The following is an 18,901-nucleotide window of genomic DNA, read 5'->3' on the forward strand; positions in this document are numbered from 1 at the left end:
GCAGCTCAAGGACAATGTAGTCTTGTGAGCTAAATGCCTAGTAGAATAGTTCATTCAATCGATCTACAATCTATGATTGATTAAATGAATAGAATTCATTAATAGAAAGAGATCAAAAGGAAACAACACAATCCTAAACAGCTGTAGGAGCTGGAGGCAGATAATGGCACATTTTCCCCCATTCTTGTTTGCTTATTTACTTGTCCAGTTTTGGGAACTGCCACTATTGTTGATATTAGTGCAAAAGAATATGTACCCATTTCTAATGGTAAAAAAAAATTAACAAAACACAAATAAAATTAATAAGGATCATGCCTAATCCCACCAATCATTGATAAATTATCAACATTTATTAATACCCTTCCTACTCGCCTCTATTAGTAGGCTCGTATGCAGGTATGTGTACACAGGCTTATGGAGTTGAAATAGGATGTTATTAAGCATCCTATTATATAAACTTCCTTCCTTATCTAATAATACATGGTAAACATTCTAAAACCCAAGATTACATCATTTTAATGGTTACCAATCTTCCATGCATGCAAGAGTTCCCTAGATGTATTTACAATCTACTTTGTCAAAGGTCAGTGGAAAATATAAACTACCAGTTAGCATACTAGAGTTGTACATTGTAATCTTTCATTTATTCATTCAACTAAATATTATGTGGTGGGTATTATACTAAGTACAGTGAACATAAATAAAAAGATGTGACAGATACAACAGAAGTTGAAATAATAATCTGAGATCTTGTTCAGTAAATAATTGGACAATTATAATACAACATCTAAAAGTCTATAGAAAAAAGAAGCACAAAGATTCTTGAAGACTCACAAGAATGGAGTAAGTGCCTTGGAGAAGTGGAAAAGTCTATATAGACAGGTGATGCTTGAACTATTTTCTGACATAAACATTGGTTGAGAGCCTAACAAGCTCAGGTTTCCAGTGAGTGTTCAACACATACTGATTAAGTATGAGTATTGAGTGAGTAGAAAAAAATTAATGAAAAGGAAGGCTTCTAAAACAGTAATGTTGCCTAGTAACATTTACATAACTTTTGTAAAATTTCTAAAGCCCTAATAACATACAGTGTTTCTTTGAAGGTATCAAAGAGTTTAGAGGACACTTGAGGTATCACATAAAATCTATAAATTTTGAGAGTCATTCAAATATTCGCAGAATAATGATTATTAGAGCTCCATATTATAGAGTAGTGACTAAGTATTGCTTCTATCACTCTGAAAATCCTGATCAGCATGACAATGAGAGATTAGGAGTCAGGAAAAGTTAGGGAAAGGATCCATTAACTAACTGAGAGTCACATGATAAAACAAAGGAAGATAGTAAGTCACAGAATGCTTTTCACTCCTGTTTCACTGTAAAGCAAGTGTCCTGTAAAGGGTCAGCAAAGCAGAGGTGACCAAAGGCTACCCTATGAAGAAGGGGAGGAGAAGCAGTTTGAGGACTATTCCCAAAGTCAGAATCAACTCCCTCCCAACCCCATTGTTCTCTCAAGACATGGCCATAAAAGGAACCAATAGAACCTAAATCAGTTCAATACCTAGTTAACATATGAAATTGGGTAACACCTTACTCTAGTGAGTAAAAACCTCTAGACATCTCAGAATTGTTGGCAACCCATTCAGGACCTCTGTCTTCCCCAGGGAGCTTTCACTCTTTCACTTAATAAACTTTTCTACCTCTAAGCTTACTCTTTGTTATCTGTGAAGTTCATTCTTCGGCTTCACAAGAACCCGGAATGCCTGCTCTTCCTTGTCTAAACACTTAAGCCTGTAAGGTTGAGTGGACACTTTCTGTCTCCTGTTTCAATATTATTTATTATATAGTCTTCATTATACAGACCAGAGGCTGTGTAGCTAAATTACCATTCACCTATATCTGAGACCGGGTCTATCTGACAATGTAATCCATTACCAGCCTAGTGTTCACAAATAACATTTCATTACATAGCTTTTTTTGATTTCATAACCTCTGTGTGAGTCAGAACCTCCTATTTCAGAGATAAGAGAAGGAAGACTCAGAAAAGCTACAAGTCTATCTAAACTCCCATGAATATTAATGAACAGATTCCAAATATGAAAAAAAACACTTTTCTTCCACTGGTGTACCCTATTAGTACATACTCCCAACACATTGTTCTTTCTGGAAAAATTCCTGAAATTCTAGAAATCAGAGTAGAGACACTAGGGGTTCAACTGACCACCTTCACCCAAGTCCTTTCACACCAATAGATCTGTTTGCTTCAGAACCAATAAAGAGACTGGAGCCATTGATCAAGTGGTAGAGCTCCTGCCTAGGAAGAGCAAAGCCCTGAGTTCAAACTCTAAGAAATAAAAAACAATAAATAGCCAAAGAAGCTCTTTTTGAAACCATAGCCCAGACATGCAAATTCTTATAAGACAATAATTTGTTTTTACCTCTACAAGGAATGTCACCACACTTTAGTCTTTCCATATTCTTTATAGTGCTGAAGGGTTCAGACAGCCAGCCCTCTGTATCCATGGCTTTGCTCTTGACGACATGATTCTGCAATCTTTAGAAGGCTGGGTACTGGTGCCTCATATCCTGTCAGGAATCAGGCTGCAGTGCTGAGAGTTTTACATTACCTACCCCATGGCAACCTGTAGCTAATGGGTATTTTGTATGAGATTAAAAATCTCATCTTCTTTGTCCTAATGTAGGACAACTGAGATCTACTTGACAGTCTACCAAGATCTGGCTCAGTAAGGGACTTCAGCTCAAATTGTATCCTTAATTGGCTTTTCCTCTTTTCTTATCCTGACTTACCTTTGCTGATTTCTTTTTACTAAAACACTTCATTTATAAAAAATTGCATTCAAATCCTATAGCTGTAGGTTTTTTTTCCTGAAACAATAGACCACCACAACCTATTAGCTTTTATGTGATAACTAAAGTCACATTTGATAGGTATCCAGTACATTTAAATTCAATAAACACATAACTTATAAAGAAACATCAACCAACCTGTCAACAAAGGCATGATGAAGAAGAAAAATGGGGTCATTGGCTGATCCCTGTACCTGGGACATTGTTCCATTCATATACATGTGCAAGGCGTTATGCATACTGCTTTGAGAAGCATCAGCTATACCAGTAAATGGATCAGCAAATCCTGTTGAAAAAAAAAAAAAAAGAAAAGAAAAAAATGTAGTTTACCTAAATGATTGAAAATCTAGGTGATTATCTCATTTGGTTTACAACTACAATGGAAAGAGTAATTCAACATAAAATCAATAAGAAAACTCTTTTGGTATTTGAATTCTTTCTACTCTGAATACAAAATGAATATTCAATTAATCTTTGTGGAATAGAATGGTGTTAACTTATGTACAATGTGTGGATTAACCAGATGGAATAGGCTAAGCCAATTTGAGATCCCCCATGTTGCTTCTGTCTTACTGCTCCATTTAATACTGCAAAGTCATAAGAAAATTTTATAATAATCATCTTTCACTCTCACTTCAATCTTTAACAGCATTTAGAGCAGTTTCTTTCAGTCTTTTATGTGTTCCTTGTTTCCCAGTTCTGGGAAATTTTTTAAATTTTGGCTCCTGGTTCCACAGAAAGCATAGAATTTGTGACCTTCTACATTATAATGCATCTGTAATAGTCCTATGGCTAGCAGGTCATAATGTGTTTAATTTTGCAAAACACTCATGTCAAAACTAATTAGAACTCATTCTCAGAGACTATACCAAGCTCTGTTTCTCGGTAGGGTTACTCCAGGAACACGAACTTCTCTCCTCCCTGGACTTTATCGTCTATGATAACTTTTGTGAATATATATACTTGAAATGTGTAGATTTTTCTAAGAGCTTGACATGATTAATTTTATATACAGGTCAAAATAGTCATACAAATTATGCAATTGCTTTGTTATAGGCATGGCAAAAAGGGCTTAGAGAGGACAATGAACTTGTGTAAAGTTATGGGATGAATTAGGGGCAAAGTATGGAAGAAAATTCTGTTATAATGGAGCATAGGCTCTTACATCTAATGATTTGTTGTTTTTCCTATGCACCAATTATATCATATGTCATTGAGGACAATGGTCTGTGTTTTTAACCTTGAGTACAGCACTAAATGAAAGTTAGTGCACATATTTTTATAGGTTCAGAATTGTCTAAACTAGAATTGTAAATACTTTCAAAGGGGATGTACTGGGTAAATAGTATAGTTTTTTTTTTTATAGGTAACATAACTTATAGAAATTTATTTACCTTAATGATTTGATAATGTCAACTCTATCTGTAGTGCCTAAATAAACTCTAATAGATTGGAATCTTAGGGAGTTTCTTTTCTTTTTCTTTTTTGGTGGGACTGAGGTTTGTGCTTGCAAAGTAGATGCTCTACCTCTTGAGTCACACCTCCACTCTATTTTGCTCTGGTTATTTTGGAGATGGAGTCTTGAGAACTATTCACCTGGGCTGGCCTTGAACCTTGTTCTTCCCAAACCCAGCCTCCCAAGTAGCTAGAATTACAGGTATGAGACACTGGCACACTGGTTTTTCCTTTTCATGCTTATTGTTTTATGTCCTACTTCCCCACTAAACCATACCTAAATATTTAGAGTGGAAATATTTTCTTTTTTTTATTGGCAGTACCAGGGTTTGAACTCAGGGCCTTGCACTTGCTAAGCAAGCACTTTACCACTTGAGCCACACATCCAGCCCTTTTTGTTTTAATCTGTTTTTCATGTACTTTTGCCCAGGCTGGCTTTGAACCATGATTCTTCTACTTATGCTTTCCAAATAGCTGGGATTTAGAGGCATGTTCCACCACCCCAGTTGTACTAGAAATATTTTCTAAAAATTGCTGAGGTTTGAAGATTTTATTGGTCAAAGTATACAAAATTTAAGTTAGACAAGAAGAACAAGATCAGGAGAGCTACTGTACAATATGGCAGCAATAGTTAATGACAATGTATGATTTTTAAATCTTCACACCAGAGGAAATCAAGATGGCAGATATCTAATGGACTCTGGGACCTTAACCTGCACAATTTCAAACAATTACTACAGATTTTTGTGGCAAAAAGGATTGGGTAATACTGCTTTTTCTGCCAACAAAGATACCGCCATCACAAAAGGGGCACATAATATTCATGGACCGACCCTTAAAGTAACTCTTTAAAGCACATAACAGCCTGGCTTGGGGTCAGGCACCTGCTGCCGGCCTGCCTGTCTGTTTGTCAGCTGGGACCAGCTGGCAGCAGGGTCAGATAGCCCTGGCTGACTCACCATTTTTCTTCTTCTTTTTTATTATTTTTTTCTTTTTCTCTCTCTTAATTCCTTCCCACCTGGCTCAGGAAAGCTAAAACACATTGCACAGAACAGCAGAGACCTGCAAGCATCTGGGAGTACCTGCATGTGCGGACATAGAATTTCTGACTGCTGCCTGCCTGCACAGATCTCTCTCCACCTTAGTGTGTCTGCAACCTCGCCAACAATAATACAATGCAGAGAACCCTAGAAAGAGAGCTGTTGCAAGCATCTGGGAAGACCAGAACCTGCCAAACACAAGTGCACACAAAACTTCTGTCTGCTACCTGCCTGTGCTGCCCTGTAGCTAATTTGTTTTCAACCAAGCTAGCCCGCCAGGTGAATGCAACACACTGGGAGGGATCCACAAATTCTTGCACAGCTGGGGAGCCAGTTGCACCTGCTCTGGACAAAACTGTTGGGCAAATCCACGGAGGGAATATTTCCCTTCTGCCTGGGGCTGGGGAGCAGAATGTGGAACTGAAATGGCCTCTGTGGGGGATGGAGTGACTCAGAAGCTGCTGTGGAGAAAACCAGGCATTGCATTGCTTTGGAGAAACTGGAAGCAAGCTGAAATTGAGTCTCACCAAGATAAAAAACTCATCTTTAACTCACAGGCTTGCCCTGTGAGTGGAAGGGGCTGGTGACTGCTTATTTACCAACTCCTCACAGGAACACTTCTGAGAATCTGCCTGCTCCTGAGGGCCCACTCCACTAAGGAAGCCCAGGGTCAAACACCCAGAGTTGAACCTCCCAAAGCTGTCCCATAGGGAAGAGCAACACTCATTGCAACACATCCCAACATTCTAACCTTAAGAAGGGACAGTCTTGGCCAAAACCCTTATAGAAAATAAAAGTATCACCATCTCAACCTGAAATCAGAAGAGTCCAGAACATTTACTGAACTGATTGAAGATATATATATACCCCCACACATACATAGATCTATATAAATATTTACATCTTTTGTATTTTTATTTTACTTTACTTTTATTTCATTTTTTTTAATTTCAACTTTTATTTTCTTCATTTTTTCTTCTATCTTACTGTTACCTAGCTCCTTTCTCCATTCTGTCCTAACACTAACTTGCTCAGCCCTCCATTGCCCCACTTTCCTATCTCAAATCCTTAAACAACAAAAACAGCTAAATGGCAGGAAATCACTACATACCTCTCAATACTAACACTGAATGTTAATGAGCTCAACTTCCCCATCAAAAGACATCATTCAGAAAACTGAATTAAAAAGGAAGTCCTGATAATCTGTTGTTTACAAGAGACCTACCTTATTGACAGAAACAAACACCAGTTTAGGGTGAAAGGTTGGAAGATTTACCAAGCTAATGGGCCCCCAAAACCGGCAGGAGTAGCAATACTTATATCAGATAAAGTAGGCTTTGAACTTAAATTACTCAAAAGAGATAAAGAAGGTCACTTCATACTAATAAAAGGAGGAATACATCAAGGAAATAACAATGATCAATGTATATGCACCCAATGTCAGTATACCCAACTTCAGTAAACATACACTGAAGGACTTAAAACTACAAATAGACCCCAACACAGTTATAGTGGGATACTTTAATACCTCTCTATCAACAATAGATATGTCAACCAGACAAAAAATCACAAAGAAATCCTAGAACTAAATGACATCATAGATCTAATGGAACTGGCAGATGTCTACAGAGTATTCCATCCTGCAACAGCACAATATGCATTCTTCTCAGCAGTCCATGGAACTTTCTACAAAATAGATATCTTAGTGCACAAAGAAGGTCTCAATAAATATAATAAAATTGAAATAACCCCATGCATACTACCTGATCACAATGCAATAAAACTAGAGCTCAACAACAAAAGCAACAGCAGAAAACAAACAATTGGAGGCTGAAAAACACATTGCTCAATGATCAGTGGGTCATAGAAGAAAAAGAGAGGAAATCAAAAAGTTCCTGGAATTTAATGACAATGCAAACACAGCTTATCAGAACCTATGGGACACAGCAAAGGCAGTCCTAAGAGGAAAGTTTATAGTCATGAGTGCATATATTAAAAACACAGAAAGATCTCAAATAAATGACCTAATGCTACATTTCAAACTCCTAGAAAAACAAGAACAAGCAAAACCCAAAACAAGCAGGAGAGAAATAATAATAAGGGCCAAAATTAATGAAATAGAAACAAACAAACAAAACATACAAAGAATCAATGAAACAAAAAGCTAGTTCTTTGAAAAAATAAACAAGATTGACAGACTCCTAGCAAACCTGACTAAAATGAGGAGAGAAAATACCCAAATTAATAAAATTAGAAATGAAAAAGGGGAGATAACAACAAACACCAAGGAAATCCAGGGAATCATCAGGGACTACTTTGAGAATTTACACTGAGATAATTTGGAATGTCTAGAAGAAATGGACAAATTTCTAGAAACATATAACCATCCAAAACTAAACCAAGAGGATATTAATCACCTAAACAGATCTATAACATGTAATGAAATTGAAGCAGCAAAAAAGAGCCTCCCTAAAAAGAAAACTTCAGGACCTAATGGATTCTCCACTGAAATTTACCAGACCTTTAAAGACGAACTAGAACCAACACTCCTTAAACTTTTCCACAAAATAGAAAGGGAAGGAATACTGCCTAACTCATTCTATGAAGCCAGTATTACACTCATCCCAAAACCAGGCAAGAACACATTCAAAAAAGAGAACTACAGGCAAATCTCTTTAATGAATATTGATGCAAAAATCCTCAATAAAATAATGGCAAACCAAATCCCACAACATATCAGAAAGATCACTGACCATGACCAAGTCAACTTCATCCCAGGGATGCAGGGGTGGTTCAGCATATGCAAATCATTAAATGTAACACAGCACATTAATAGAAGCAAAGACAAAAACCACTTGATTATCTCAATAGATGCAGAAAAAACCTTTAATAAAATTCAACACTACTTCATGATAAAAGCTCTGATGAAACTAGGAATGGAAGGAGTGTACCTTGACATAATAAAGGTTTTATATGACAAACCTATAGCCGACATCATTCTTAACAGGGAAAACTGAAACTATTTCTTTAAAGTCAGGAATAAGACAAGGGTACCTACTCTCTCCACTCTTATTCAACATAGTCTTAGAATTCCTAGCTAAAGCAGTAAGGCAGGAAGAAGAAACAAAAGGAATACAAACAGATAAAGAAGTCAAACTATCTCTATTCACAGATGACATGATCTTATACCTAAAAGATCCAGAAAATTCTACCAAAAGACTCCTAGACACCATAAACAGCTTCAGCAAAGTAACTGGATATGAAATAAACTTAGCCTTTCTATACACCAACAATGAACAAATTGAAAAAGAATATAGGGAAAAGATTCCATTTACAATAGCCTCAAAAAAATCAAACACCTGGGAATAACCTTAACAAAGGATGTAAATGACCTTTGTCAAACCATTGAAGAAAGAAATTGAAAAAGATTACAGAAGATGAAAAGAGCTCCCATGCTCATGGATCGGCAGAATCAACATAGTAAGAATGGCTATACTGCCAAAAGCAATCTATATGTTCAACACAATTACCATCAAAATCCCAATGACATTCATTACAGAGATTGATGATTGAAAAATCAACCCTAAAGATCATTCGGAAACCAAAAGACCATGAATAGCCAAGGCAATACTGAGCAAAAAGAATAATGCTGGAGGTATCACAATATCCGACTTCAAACTATACTACAGAGCCATAGCAATAAAAACAGCATGGTACTGGCACAGAAACAGAAATGAAGACCAATGAAACAGAATAGAGAACCTGGACCTGAATCTGTGCAGCTATGCCCACTTTATTTTTGACAAAGATGCCAAAAACATACCATGGAGAAAAGACAGCCTCTTCAACAAATGCTGCTGGGAAAACTGGGTATCTGCCTGCTGAAAACTGAAACTAGATTCATGTTTGTCACCCTGTACAAGTATTAACTCAAAGTGGATTAAGGACCTTAATATCAGACCTGAAACCTTGAAGCTAGTATAGGAAAAAGCAGGGAATACATCTGAAGCAATAGGTATAGGCAAGGACTTCCTCAGTAGAACTCAAGCAGTTCAGTAACTAAGAGAAAGGATGGACAAATGGGACTACATGAAATTAAAAAGCTTCTGCACAACAAAAGAAATGGTTTCTAAATTGAAGAGACCACCCACAGAATGGGAGAAAATCTTTGCTAGTTATATATCAGACAAGGGACTGATAACCAGCATATACAAGGAGCTCAAAAAAACTAAACTCCCCCAAAATCAATGACCCAATAAAGAAATGGGCAACTGAACTGAATAGAACTTTTTGAAATGAAGAAGTCCAAATGGCCAAAAAACATATGAAAAAATGCTCACCATACCTGCCCATAAAGGAAATACAAATCAAACCCACACTAAGATTCTACTTCACTCCTGTTAGAGTAGTTACCATCAAGAACACCACCATCAACAAATGTTGGCAAGGATGCAGGAAAAAGGAACCCTCATACACTGCTGGTGGGAATTTAAACTACTGCAACCACTTTGGAAAACAATATGGAGGCTTCTTAAAAAACTAAACATAGATCTGCCATATGATCCAGCAATCCCACTCCTAGGGATATACCCAAAGGAATGTGAGTCAGGTTACTACAGAGGCACCCGCCTGCCTATGCTCATTGCAGCACTATTCACAAAAGGTAAGCTATGGAAACAGCCAAGATGCCCCATTACTGATGAACGAATTAAGAAAATGTGGTACTCATATACAATGGAATTTTACTCAGCAACAAAGAAGAATGAAATCTTGTCATTTGCGTGTGAATGGATGGAATTGGAAAATATCATCTTAAGTGAAGTTAGTCAGGCACAGAAGGCCAAAAGCTGCTTGTTTTCCCTCATATGAAGATTGTAGACCTAAAACAAATGCAGCAATATTAAGGGACACTGGTCACACTAAGGGAAGGCTGTGCAAGGGAGGGATAGGGCAATGTAAGAAAATCAAAATTTGAGTGAGATTGATGTGCTCACTGTACAGGAATGAATATAGAAATTTTAAACTGGCCAAGGCCACCATGGGAAGCAGACTAGGGAGGAGTGACGAGGACTGGAAGAGGTGAATCAATTGGAGATTTAAGACACATATTCATGGGAAACTTCTCAATCACATTTACTTTAGAAAGGTATTTTGGGACAACAATGCAAAAATAAATATGCTTAATACTCTCTATCCCACATTCTTTAAAGAGTGTTTGTGAACCTGCAGCACTGTGTCCATTGCTGTAGAGAGATATTTAGAGTTTAGTAGAATGGGTTTAAATCCTATGTTACTAGAAGTATGACCTTTGTCCAATTAATTATATTTGATGAACCTCAGTTTCTGCATTGGTAAGAGAGAAGGTAAGTAACACTCCTCTCTTGAATTGTGACAAAGATTAATTTTGATTGCAGGTGTGAAAGCATCTAGCAGAGATCTGGTGCAAAATGGGTGATTCCCGGGTAGTAACCATCATTTCCATAATTTGATTGCATTTGATTACTGGATGTTCACCATGGGAGCTGCCACCCAAGAATATGGAGCATTCTCACTGTAGAAAGGTCTCTTTTGCTGCCACTTCACACCATTGGGTCCAATTCTTGCAGCAGGTCTCCTTCCTTCCTAGACTTTGTTGATCTACTGAAGCCTATCTACCATTTGCCATTATCTAATGTTAGGTGTCTGAGGGGTAACCTAGGAGCTAGAGTGGATTGCCAGTCTAATAGTGCTTTCTTTACTCAAGTAAGCTGACCTGTTAGATGTTGCATTGTTAATGAAGGACATCTGAGTGAAGCACATGGGGGTTGCTAGAATGCATTGTGATACACCCTAAAGGAAATACAACCATGTATCACTTTGGGAAGGGGATCCATTCTGGGAAATATGTTGCTGAGAAACATGTTTTTTGGCCATTTGCCTTATGAACATTATAGACTGCACTGACACAAACTAAGACACTATGACTTCATTAAAAACCACCTTTGCATGTGTGATCCATCCTTGACCAAAATGTCATTACGTGATCCATGACTATAGTTCAAATGTCCAGGTCAAACCCAACCTCTTTGTGATAGACACTACAGTGTGATTATCAACAGCCTGACATATTAACAATTTCAAATGAAATATGTAAATGTCTCTTTAAGTAGACTAGAAATGCCTCAAAAAATAGAGATCAAGTAATTTACTTTGGTTTTCCATACTCAAAATTTGAGTCTTATGTATCCCTGTATTTAAAAGAAAAACTGATATAAAACATTCCCCAATCCTTTCTTTGTACATCCAACAGAAGTTGAGACTAGGAAAGATACTTTTTCTCCATAAAACTTATAAACAACCTTCAGAAAGCTCTACTTTGATACCTGTCAATTAACAAAATGTAGAAAATATTATAGATTCGAATAATACTACAATGTGAATCAATTATTTTCTATTATATCTCTTTATACAGTTCATCTTTTTTGGTTGGTGAAATTACCTTTAAAAAATAGAAATGATTACACCAACATCAGTAACTTCTCTTGCTGAGATTTTATTGCTTTCTTGAAGAACAAGTCCAAAAGGAAATTCTAAACATAGAATAACAATGACTATATACATTCAACTTTTCAAATATCTTTCAAGTTCAGATCTCATGTGAAAATCAGGGCTAGGGTAACAGGAGTACGGTCATTATTCCGATTTTGCAGATGATAAAAATGCATTTTAAATAACAAATCTAAATCCAAACTAGTATTTGAGGAATCAACAAATTTCACACTATCTCTCATTCTAAAGCCTATGCTCTCTTCTGTATACTACAGTTCAGTAATATCTGTACTGATTTGGAAAACTCTTTGTACTATGTTAAAATCAATCTACAGACTTGCCATTTTCAAAATGCATTGAATTATAGAAAGATGAAGAATTTTTTTATTGTTTTATTATTCATATGTGCATACAAGGCTTGGGTCATTTCTTCCCCCTGCCCCCACCCCCTCCCTTACCACCCACTCCACCCCCTCTCTCTCCCCCCAACCCCCTCAATACCCAGCAAAAACTACTTTGCCCTTAAAAGATGAAGAATGTTATTGCCTTACTCTTGTCCAGAGATTCCCCAAGGATAGAGTGTCTAACAAGCCAGTAGAGACCTTGTTAGCAGTCACAGATGCCAAAATGGCTCAAAGTTCTTTGCAAAGGGCAGTGACAGTACCACCAAATTACCTAATGTTATGCATTTAAGTTTGTGTGCTATATTCTTGTGGGAAATTTGTAGACACAATTTCAGATGAATGACAATAGGAAATTTCAATTTGTGGATCCATCTCTTTTCTCTTTCATTTCTTCCCTAATGCTACTCTAGAGAGTTTTTACTTATTTGCTTGCTTTTAATATTGATGCTTATCTCTGAAACCTGGAGATTTGCATTTCATTGGCCTCAAGTGAAACTTAGGCACTTAAAGTTTTAAAAACACCCTAAGTGATTCTAATGTGCAACCAGGGTTGAAATTCACTGAATGCAGCTAAATTGCTCTCTCTATTCTCAAAATCTAAATTTAGGCTTCAAAAATTTTACCTCTGAATATATTATTTCCTTCACATGGAATTTTCCTCTTCTATATTTTGAAAAATATCTCTGACTTTAAAATCTCACAACACAAACTTATACTGCGAAGTATTTTCTTAGTAATAATTGTTATGATGTGTTGTCTTAAAAATGATGTTTAAAAATTGAGCAGCGACAACATGGCAGACACTGGCTTGGAATCTTCTAATTGCACTTTATTCCTTCTAGGAGGCTGGATTATAGATGTTGTAATGGTTAGATTTTTTTTTTTTTACTTTAATCATTTTTGCATTTACTTACATGTGTATATATCATTTGGGCCACCTTCCCCCACCCCTGCAGAACCTGTTCCTCCCTCTTCTGTTAGATTTTTTTGCTGTTGTTGTGGTACTGGGGTTTGAACTCAGGGCCTTCACCTTGAGCCACTCCGTGAGCCCTTTTTTGTGATGGTATTTTTGAGATAGGGTCTCATGAACTACTTGCCCGGGCTGGCTTTGAACCGCGATCCTCCTGATCTCTGCCTCCTGAATTGCTAGGATTATAGGCATGAGCCACTGGCACCTGGCTTCTGTTGGATTTTTATGTGCGAAAAGGTACATAGTTAAATTTTTAGGAAAACAGAGAACATTTCATTGTATTTAACTCCAATATTTTAAGCTGTTTTAATATTTCATAGTGATTCAGAGGTGGAATTGGAGAAAAGAAAGTAAAAAGAAGATAGAATGGTGCATATTAGTGCATCTGAAGACAGAAGTGTTCTAAGACCCTTGACTCACATTCTCCAAATGTGCAACTTTGTTGAGGAACTCTGACACGAACAGTTTCAAAAATCACATCATTATTTTAGGAGGTTGTATTTAATGGGTCAGTATAATTAAGGTACTGATAATTTAAACTACTTATAGCACAAATGTGAAATTGCAGATCAAAAATATTGTGATTCCAAGCAAGTCCCTAGGTATGAACTTTCAACCAGTTTCTAATGTTTTCAAATGCATTGCTAGATTTGCATAAATGTAACTAAGCAGCATTTTTGTTTATTAGAAAGTGCTTTTTGACTCAGGAGAGTCCTTTGATTGTGGGGAACAAAGCAATGGAGGAAAGCAGTGGTGGGCGTTTCTCATCATATATTAGGTGACAGTGAAAGTCACAAATGCTCTACAATGTGCTTCCCAAAAGTGTGGTCCTGAAGCTAACAACATCACTTCTAAACTTGTCGGAAATCAAATAAATGCTGTAGAAGTATAGAACTATAGTTCAACAGGGAACTATTGAGTCAGGAAATAGTTTCGAATAGGTTATAATTGTTAATAGTCATCTCTATAAACTCAATGAAGAATTCAATATAAGTATTTCATGTTATTTTAAATTGTTTATTTCTGGAAGCACCAGAGAAATTTCTCCACGTGGTAATCTCAGCATTCGTGTGTGTATAATCATTTTCTTTACATGAATGTTAGAAATACACAGTATTTCAATATTAGATGTTGTTACCAGTGTATAAACATACCCACAAAGTGATCTAATACCACAAAAGTCATGGTTTATCTGGTCATTCGAATTTTGTCTGAAGTTTGTTTTAAGGTAAAGACTTATATGTTAGGATTTATTTTTGCATGTGTTTGGGAAAACTCACCAACATCAAACCATTCAAACAGTCATTTATTATAGCAAGCAAAGATCTTTGTCAACAAAATGTTATTCAAGCTGCATTCTACTCTTTGCTCTTGAATTTTGATTGAATTGATAGTACTTAGTCCATTGGGTGTAATTCATATATTGTGCTAAAACTCTAATAATATATTAATATCGAGCTACTTTTGAAGCAGAGATAGGGTAATCAACCATTTCAGATACAGTTTACCCAAGGCTATTCTGGGATTAGTGCTAAAGTCTTGCATTCTGGGTAGTGCTGGCTTTATCAGGATGCAATTGTATATCCTTTATCCAGGACTTTTCATGTTTGATTTTCACGCTCTCATGTTGCTATCTTGAAATTCTTAACTTTTGGACGAAGTGCTCCATATTTTGATTTTGTGCTTGACCCTACACATTCTGCATCTGGTCCTGGTCCCTGACTTGGGAAATTCCAGTGTCATACAAACAGGAATGGTTGGTCACCCTGCAAAAGTTCTATTTGGCAAGTAGCTCTCACAGCAGGGCTGAGTCAACTGCAGCATACCACAGGATGCCCCCACACTGACACATGCAGACAGGCTGAATTCCAAGTGTTTATCCTGCAAAGGAAGACACTGAAATTGGGGGACCTAGATGGCATATTAAAATTCTATATTCAATCTTATTCTACATCCAGGGATCTTCTCCTCATACCATTTTGATTTTCTTACTTCTCATATCTATAAATTTAGATAAAGAGTTTATTCTTATAAGTGTATCATGAGGACATGTATAGGTCATGAATTAATCTACTTGTATTCAATTTGGGTAATTATTTTTAAGATACTTTAATTAAAATAACATAAAAAGTTTGAATTTTTCATTAATGTGTGTGCATTTACCCAACCTTAAAATTTAAAGTGTTTTCTCATGCTTACATTTTACATAGTCTCATCTTCATATGTAAATTATAAACAGAAATGTGATTCATATATTTTCTTATCTGTCTTCCTCACTATTAAAGTACCAAAAAATTGCTACTGTTATTGCACCTTCTACTTCTGTGTGGCAGCACAGGTTGTGTTTCCTTATGTTCTTATGGAACCTACTCCTCATAATAACTCTACGAAGAAGGTTATCATTTAATCAACTTTCAGGTGATAAAACTAAAGCTTGATGAGGGTGGTTTATCAAATGTCGTTTAGAGGTAAGTAGCAGAGTCAGGATTTGGGTCATTTAGTGCCAGACTTCAAAGCTCTGATCTTCATAATTTTGTTATATTCTCTTAGCTCATTAGCTGTACTACAAACCAAAATTGACAATGATTTTTTTTGTTCAGTTATGGTTCCTTTGATTCTTGTCATGATCATTGAGAGAAGAAACTCAGGCCCAGCTTTCTCAATGTGTTCTCTCTCAGGTTACAGCAGGCCCTATTGTGGCCTGAAGTTAGACAAAATCTTCTCAAGCTTCCTATCACAGAAAGGAGGATGGTACAGTAAGCTAGGTCAACCATGTTCCTACCATTAGGCAGAGAGGGCTGGAATTTTTGTTATGAGGCCTAGATGTCCACCTCCTTATGGCCACCTTTTCTACCTGTCTATTTAAATTCCTTGACAAGATTTCAAGACTTGGTTGAAGGGGGCATAATTTCAACTCAATGGCTGTTTTTAAAAGTTATCCAAAGTAGAAAGTACTATCATTTTGCTTCTTGAGCATAAATTTGATTAAATACTAATTCTTTGCTAAAACAATTCTTACCCACTTGGGATCTCAAGAACTAATCTACTCCATTGCTTAGAATTTAGCTTATATAGAGAGCTAGAAAATTACTGTGTGTACAAGAATATGTAAACAATAGCCTTCTTTAATGAACTTTTACCATGTCCTCAGCAATTTACAAATGTTAACTCCTGTGATCTTTACAATACCTGAGTTAGATATAACTATTACTTTCATTTTGTAAATAAGGTACATCAATTAGAGAAAGGTTAAATTTACCAAAAGTCATCTACCTACTGCATAATATTAAAAGGTAGACAATCTAACTCTGAAAAACTATCTTCTGCTACCTCTAAAACTTGCCTTTGCATTTGGAAGTCTTGAAGACAAAATTTCCCTTGTTAAAGATCCATTTTTGCTATCTGTTTGCTGCGTGACTTAATTATTTAAATTATCTGAATCTCAGTTCCTTCATCTATAAAATGTGCAAAATAGTAAATATGGCATTGGGAGGAGTTAAAGTAATAGATGTGAAGGGGTTTAGGACTTAAAGGTGGGGTTATACTGATGTTAGCAGTCATTGATTGCAGGGTCTCTCTGGAAACTTGTATGGCTATTTCATAAGGATATTAAAAAGATTTTGTAAATTTCCCCCTTCTTTATATTTTATCTGACCTACTTCAACCCATCCTTGAGGACGTCAGATCCTTAATGAGAGCTCCTCCAGCAATCAATAAATTGGATAGATGCTTGTATTAGCCTATTTTAAATAATTTACATCCTCTGGATTATAATTACTTATTCTTGATCTAGTTCTTAACTGAGCTATAAGTTCTGAGAGAGCAGGATCTGTCTCTCTTTCACTGATTATTACTGAAATGTAAAGTGCCTATACATGGAACATATTCAAGAATGTTTTTTGAATAGGTAAATATGAAGTGGTTGTTTTTTCTCTTCTTAAAACATGTAAAAACTAATCGCTAGAGTAATTTTAAAACCAGTCAAGTTAACATTTTTGAAACACCCCCAAAATGTTGCAAGGTTTATGATTTTTGAGTAATTAAGATGGACTGTGTCTCTGAATCCAATCCTGACATTTTCACGTTACAGGCCATTCTCTCAACAGTATGCTGATGGAATAATTAGTTGTTTATAATACAGAAATGACTGAGAAACTTGTATGAAAAATAGTTATAGTATTGTTCAGTATGGCAGGAGGTGGCTGCAAGCCAGGGGAGTAGAGATATATGATTACTTGTCCAAGTACAGCATGTTAATAAAAATAATTGTTCATACATAAAACATGGAATGAATTTTTGGTGGTCCCATTGGAAAAGAAGACTATATAATAGTTAGGGAAAAATAATTGCATGACCTTTCTCTTCTTGATGAAAAATGGGATAACATAAGAAGATATTGTAGAAAGAAAGCAATAGTAAGCAACAGAAAATAAATTCTTTTCACAGCCAAGAATTGATATTTCAGTGTAAATGAGAAAGCCTAGGTCAGACCAAAACTAAATTGCTTAGCAATTCCTAGATCTGAAGAAAGGGAAACTCTTAAACAGAAAGACCAAAGACTAACGATTCAAGTATGAAACCAGTTTCCTGGAACTCCTCTACACACTATCAACTTTCATTTATGTGTGGCCCTGCAAATGAAATTATGCAGAGGAAATGGGGGCAGAAGGTAAGTGGACACTTAGTGGATATATTTTTCCAAATAATCCTCTGTCCACTCCCTTCTACTGTCTCCCAGGAAGATTCAGAAGATACATTAGAGAACTGGGGGATAGAAGAGTCTCAGCATGAAGGTCACTCACCAAGCAGAACATCCAAATTGATGTGTGGACTTCATGTGAAAAAGAAATCAATTTTTACTGGGTTAGGCTACTAAGATTTTGGATCTTGTTTGCTATATCTTGGAGCATCACTTTACTAAGTGAGATAATAAATGCTTACACGTGTATAACCCGAAAGGTCTGGAGTAACAATTTACCAACACAGAATTAGTGTTATCTTATATGGTATTTAGCAGACAGATCATTATGGTAAAAGTACTTTATAATTTATTTTATGTATTTCATAAGACACTGGGAAAGGGGATTTCAGCAGAGATTGCTACTTTTCCCATCAATACTAATTCTCCTCTTTTTATCCCGATAATAAATACCCTACTGCTCACCTGCCCACAAAATGGAGATAACATTTTATGATAATTTAATTCTTTGAGAGCACAATACAGTAAAATTTGAGTGATGCTCCTGGATTTCTACAATGTAGACACCTCAATTATGATAAAGAAGATGATGGTTATGAAGAACTGGATGGAGATGATCATCAGGAAAATGCTGTCATGCCACATTCTCGGCAAGGCAGACAAGCTTCCATTTCATGTTTTCCCTTCTGCCTAGCTAAAATTCTACTACAAGCTTCAACTGAAACTCCACTTAAACAAATAAATACTCATCTTGACCCTCCTAAACTTAAGGAAAGGAAAATTATTCATAGTATCAATATGAAGTTGATTGGCCCTAAAATTACAGAGACTAAAATTAATACTAATGTAACCACTTTACTTTTAGTCCAAATTTCTCTGAATATACCCCTTGAAATTTATAAATCACAAGGTTTTTAAAGAGTATTTGAGGAAGTAA

At 36.1% G+C, this 18,901-nt stretch overlaps 1 protein-coding gene across 1 annotated transcript in view; it reads right to left on the reverse strand.

Annotated features, from left to right (window-relative positions):
• Tyr (tyrosinase) overlaps positions 1–18,901 on the reverse strand; it is a 94,007-nt gene that overhangs the window by 56,570 nt on the left and 18,536 nt on the right. Inside the window, exon 3 of the mRNA XM_074065972.1 lies at positions 3,007–3,154. Within this exon, the coding sequence (XP_073922073.1) occupies positions 3,007–3,154 (148 nt within the window). The remainder of the gene's footprint in view (positions 1–3,006; positions 3,155–18,901) is intronic.

This window comes from Castor canadensis, chromosome 1, assembly GCF_047511655.1.
Source record: "Castor canadensis chromosome 1, mCasCan1.hap1v2, whole genome shotgun sequence".
NCBI classification, from domain to species: Eukaryota; Metazoa; Chordata; class Mammalia; order Rodentia; family Castoridae; genus Castor; species Castor canadensis.